Raw genomic sequence first — 6,000 nt, 5'->3', positions numbered from 1 at the left:
ACCTTCCGTAACAAGACCAGCTAGTGTGTGGAGCATGAGCATCCTCCCTGGAGTTGGGGGGGCAGGGCCTGTTCAGGAAAGACGTGCCTATGCACACAAAGTTCTGTGTTGTAAAATTTTAAGTCTTACACACACATAAGGGGCTGATTTTAAACCTCTATCCCAAAAGGAAAAGAGGGATGGCTGGGGAGAAAAGCAAAATGACCCAAGGAGCCTTCTTTAGCCACTGCCCCAACAAGCTCTGAGCCTCTGCTATCTTTCCCTGACACTTAGCCCTGAGGTCCTGGGCCTCCAGCACAATAGCCCAGGACTACGTTAGGGGTGTGGGCCTCCATTCCAGGTCCAAGGGCAGATAAACCCACTGGAGTACAGGCCTCAGAACTCAGGTCTGTACCCTCACTTCAGTCTGCTCCCCAGCTTGGCTTTCCCTAGCCCTTTCTCATTTCCACAGACAACCAGTATTGACTATGAAAAAGACATTTATTCAGCATCAATAACACACCAAAGCTCTGCCTGACTTTTAGGTTCACAGGGAAAGGGGCCATCCAGGCTCAAGAGAAAGGGAAGGGGAAGGGTATGTCGGAATAGATTTTGGCTTGGGAGAATAAAGGGCAGAGGAAGGAATACTTTGGCCTGGGAGAATAAAGACCACGGGTAACTTGGACCTTGCTGAGGTGGACAAGGAATAATCTATGGAAAGCAAGGGAGACAAAACAGGGTTTAGGATTTGGGGGAATGATGGGGGAAGGACCTGCTGAAACCGTGGTTTCCAGGGAGAAGAGACAACTCACCCAAGGCCCTCCACTGCTCCCCAAGGAGGAGGGGCCCAAGGCAGACTCAGCCATTTCCCAATTGGGGACTATTCATCCTCCATGCTGAAGGCTTCACTTCCCAAAGGGGCCTTTGTTGATAGTTGTTCTCTTGTTTGGAGTTCCAAGGATCCAGGTCTGTGAAGGCATCACGAGCTCCCCCTGACCTCTAAACCAAGCCCTCCCCAAAGTAGGGCCAAGATGAGGGGAGGGGGCGCAGCAGCTCAGCCCACCCCCAGTTCTCCCCAGCTTGGTCTCAGAGGAGTCCATCTTCAGCAGGGCCAGCTGGCCCCTCACTACTTGAGCACCAGCATGGCCTCAGTCCCATCCTGGCGCTTCAGGTGGAGGCCATGAGTGAGGTAGTACTCCCGCCGCAGGAAGGCGTAGAAATAATCTGAGATGAACAGGATCTGGGGGGAGTAGAAAGGGCAATGAGAGGATTCACACACTTGCCAAACCCCACCCCCTCTGATGCCTCATAACATTGTGGCCTGGGGCACCTAGATGGCACAGCAGATAGAGCACCAGCCTTGCATTCAGGAGGACCTGAGTTCAAATCTGGCCTCAGACCAAACACTTGACACTGACTAGCTGTGTGACCCTGGGCAAGTCACTTAACCCCAATTGCCTCATTAAAAAAAACCAAACCAACAACATTGTAGCCTGTCACCTCCAGGGCTTCTACTGTAAGGAAGGGCCTAAAGTGTACCCCAAATCACAGCCTGTTAGGGGCTGGAAAGCTATGACAGAATGGTGTAACAGGACCATGCACGTTTAATAAGCAACTATTTCTTGAAGGAGTTTTCCACAAGGTTTGGAAGGGAGGCAATAGTTCTCATTTTTACACTGTTTTAACGTTTGCAAAAAGCCTTCCTCACCACAGCCATATTATTAACCCCATTTTATGGATGAAGAAACTGAAAAGCTCAGTGAGAAGTAACTTCCCCAAGGTCCCACACCTGTTACATGGCAGAAGTAGGTCTTAAAACTTAGATATCCTGACTCTGAGACCATTATCCACTCTGGACTGTAGCTAAATAGAAAAAGGGTTACTGCACCCCAGGAAAGTTGTCAAGACAGAAGCTAAAAAGAAAGCAGTGATGAGGGACAGGAAAGGGGTAACATTTCCCTTAGAGACCATGTTGAGATACCTTGATCTGATTCCATGGAGAGCTGGCCCTTCACTTTCCCAGAAGGGAAAGACAAGTAGAAGGCAAATAAGAGAGTGCGGCCTGGTCTTGTGGTATGGACTGGAGGCCCTTCATCCCAGAACTCTGCCAGCACTCTTCACTGGTCCCTCCATCTAACTGCCTAAAAGCAATAGCTTCAAGCCCACGCCCAGATCCAAGGACAGGAGATGGCTGCCCCTTGGCCAACTAGTCAGACGAGGTTCTTCTGGGGAACTGTCCCAAAAAGTAGTAAAGCCATGACTGGAACTCAAATATCCTGACTACCCAGCCTAGTGCCCTTTCCACTGCAATGCTTGGCTGTGATTCAAATTCATTACTACCCACTGCATCCACCCAACACCTGGCTGCCTGTATACACTTTGCCACAACTGGATTATTATTCCTCAGCCTGAGACTTCTCCAGACTGACCATCTCACAGGAACAGAGAAAAGCTATGAATACTATAAAAACAGCCAAAGTAAGTGGTGGAGGAAGATGGGGACTGACATTACAGTTGAGAGGACTCAGGAATCTCAGCCTCTAGGATAAGAAGTGTACCCAAGCACAAACTGTGAACAGTTTCTCAGGTCTTCTGGTGTTCTACATGGGCCATGGGGAAGAAAGAATGGGTGAAGGGAGTTGGTGGAAGGGCCACAATGGTGTGGTACAGAGGGCCCTGGAAGCCTCCCCAGAAGAGCTAACTCTGCCCCTGAAAATCTGCTATTTCCTGTTTTCCCCACATCCTCCACCAGGCAGCCCTTGGCCCCTTTGTCCTAAAGAGGTCAGAAGGAAGCTGATTCTTTAGTTTTGGAGAAAGCAGATCTGCTCCAGCTGTGACCCGACACCAATAGCTGGCAGCCTGGTAACTGCAAAAGGAGGATGAGATGGGAAATAAAGGGGCACTGCACTGGACAGGGCTATGACCGGACAAAGCAACAGGAAGAAAAGTATGACCAACCCAAGGAACCTACTCAGGCTTGTTGAGAGGAACAGCTCCTCCCTCTACAAGAAGTCACACCCTAGCCTCGACACTGGCTTCCTTGAGAGACATCTCTGACTGGCAGGTGAGACTAAAGAAAAAAAGAGAAGCTATGCACCCAGGACCATGCTTGGCACTGGTGGAAATAAATAGATAAATAAGACACAGTCCCTGCTCTCATGAAGCTGACAGTCTTAAAGAGAAGCTGTCAACGCAGCGGGCCTCCCCAACATGAAGAAGGGTGGATAGAGAAAACCCTGGTTAGATCTAACCAACTCCCGGCTAATTTCATTTGTTTGCCACCATACATATGATAACAATGTTCTGGCTATAAAAATAAACTGAATGTGCCTATTATTTGTCGTATTAACTGATTAAAGTTTTGTATTCCTCTGTTTTTTAATTCAAAAGAACATAAACTTGAGGGCAGATTGACAAGCAATGAGTCATAAAATTCATTAGACCTTCTGACCCTATGTCTCCATTGCTGACTGTATTCCAGAAAATATAATAAAAAAGGAGAACAGGATCTATATGTACAAAAACATTCAAAGCTGCTCTATTTGTAAAAGAAAAAAAGGCAATATATAACCAACAAAGAGCTGAATACAGTGTGAGATATTAATTTGCTAGTCGAAGGGTCGGAACCAGTGCAATCTATCAGCAAGCGTGAAGAATCTCCCCACGTGGCTGACGAAAGACTAGGCACAAATATGACCTCACCCCCATCAGACTGGCAGGGATGGTAAAAGACAAAAGCACCACATGAAGTAAATCAAAATGAATATCGAAGGGCTTCGGGAAGACAGGCACACTAGTGGCAGAACTGTTCTGAAAATCAACTTGGAATACAAAAAAGTGACGACCACACATATTCTTTGACCCATCAATCTCACTGTTAGGCATATACCCCCAGGAGGGGGCAACAACCGAAAGAAAGGTCTTATATATATATATATACAATAGTTCTAGCAGAAATTTTTGTGTCAACAAAGGACTGGAAATGAGGCAAATGCCCATTGCCTGAGGAATAGCTAAACAAATGGGGAAGGGGGTATGAATATAACAGAATACTATTTACTGTAAGGAACTATGAATATGAGAAATTCAAGGTCACATGAGATTTATATGGACTAATACAGAATGAAGAAATCATATCCAGGAAAAATTATATATTCATGACTACAATAATGTTAATGCAGACAATACTAAAAGACAGGAATGAAGATCTAATGAAATGATAAACACTGACTCCAGATGACTAATAATAGAAAATACTTTTTTTTTCTTCTTGGTGAAAATATAGTGGTGTGGAACATGCTATATTTTGTTAAAGGCAGTTACTATACCAGACAATTTTGCTTAAATGTATTTTAGAGGTTGTATTATGTGAGTGTGAGTGTGTGTTTTAATATGAGCGGACACTCTAGGGACAGAAAAGGTAGGGATGGGGGTGTAAAAAACAAAATGCCTAAGTAAAATATTCAATATACTGTAATAGAATATCATAGTGCCAAAAAATGGAAGGAAATACGGAAAGATCTATAGGATGCCAGAGTAAAATTAGGAGAACCAGAGCTTGTATGCATACTAACTCCAACTACATTTTGGAAAGAGAAGGAAAGATAGGCCAAAGGTGGCAGAATTTCAGAAAGGTCTAAAAGAGGATACAGAACAAAAGCATCTCATTCATTTGTCTGTTATTCATTAATTCTCTTGTTTCTGCCTTAATAGGTTAGAGATATGGGTAAGATTTTGCTCCTTGTTTTGTCTGTTTGACTTGTTGTTTTTGACAGCTACCAAATCGATCACAAAAAAAGTTTATAAAGTAGATGAACTGAACATTTCATATTTCTTTCATAAAAATTAAGTTGCTTTCTACTTATATGTAGTCCTTGATTAGTTTTTATCCCTGATGGGTCGATAACTCTCAAGAAACAAACAAAAAATTCCCACTCCGACACAGAAAGGTCCTATTTTTCTCTGAGAACTATTCTGGGGAATTAAAGGGGAAGCTGTTCCTATTTCACATGTGAATTTATAAATGGTTATAAACCCTGTGCAGCCCCAGCCACAGGACTGGCAAATAGGTGGTCTCCTACAGCTAAGAAACAGTTCCTGCTCAGCTTCAGTCTGCTAACCATTCCTGTTCAGCTGAGCTATTCGAATCTCTGGCTGCTGTACCCCCATGGAGGGCCCCCTACTTTCCTGTCCTACCCCACAGAGTTTGAAACAAAGCTTCTTCACTGCTATATACTGGTAATTAGCAAATAATTAGCACCATGTGCAGAAAGATGCTTAATAAATGCTTCTGAGAATCGCCTGAATCATGCGTGCACACGGTGCTCTACCTAATACACAAAGAATTCTTCCTACAGAAGAATGAAGCCACTTCAGCTGCACTCCAATTTAAAAAAAAAATTCTTTAATTCAGGTGGTTTGTCCATTTTCATCCTGTATGATGATTCAGCATACCAAACATAGCATAGATGAAATTGATGCTGGAGCCAACACAATTTTAAAGGCAATCAGAGATTAGTTTTTTAAAGTATCTCAAAGATGACTCCAAAAAACTGGAAAAGATCAGACAGTACCCTTACCAAAATAAAGGGGCAAACAAAAAAATACCAGCATCTACTGGTCCTATTTTTTCATTGTTTTAAAATCTCTACAAGGATAGTGTGTGTGTGTGTGTGTGTGTGTGTGTGTGTGTGTGTGTGTGTGTGTGTGTAATGTATGTAATGGTATCAATAAAAATATGAGAAGCAAACAGGTTTTTGGAAACCATTTTCTGCAGAAGATGAACCGGGAAGGATGAAGGACACATAACTTTTTTCTCTATTTATTGTTAGTGGATTTCAAAAAAGCATTTGATAAGTACAGCCCAATGCAGGTTAAAAGAATTTCTTTCAACAGGGTGTCTTCTATACCATGGAACCCTAAAATCACAGGAGGTTTCAAGGTAGATGCAATCACAGAAAGACTTTGTTCTAAGAGCTACAGGGTATCAACATCAAGTAAGGCAGCAAACAAGCATAAGCT

The 6,000-nt window shown here is 43.7% G+C and overlaps 1 protein-coding gene across 1 annotated transcript in view; it reads right to left on the bottom strand.

Moving 5' to 3' along the window:
* Positions 1–461: 461 nt before the first annotated feature.
* PIGU (phosphatidylinositol glycan anchor biosynthesis class U) overlaps positions 462–6,000 on the bottom strand; it is a 126,326-nt gene continuing 120,787 nt past the window's right edge. The window contains exon 12 of the mRNA XM_020998862.2: positions 462–1,219. Within this exon, the coding sequence (XP_020854521.1) occupies positions 1,106–1,219 (114 nt within the window). The 3' untranslated portion in view covers positions 462–1,105. The remainder of the gene's footprint in view (positions 1,220–6,000) is intronic.

Source organism: Phascolarctos cinereus, unplaced genomic scaffold (genome assembly GCF_003287225.1).
Source record: "Phascolarctos cinereus isolate Bilbo 61053 unplaced genomic scaffold, phaCin_HiC Scaffold_2;HRSCAF=192, whole genome shotgun sequence".
Classification (NCBI taxonomy): domain Eukaryota; kingdom Metazoa; phylum Chordata; class Mammalia; order Diprotodontia; family Phascolarctidae; genus Phascolarctos; species Phascolarctos cinereus.
This window is presented reverse-complemented; position numbering and strand designations above follow the sequence as displayed.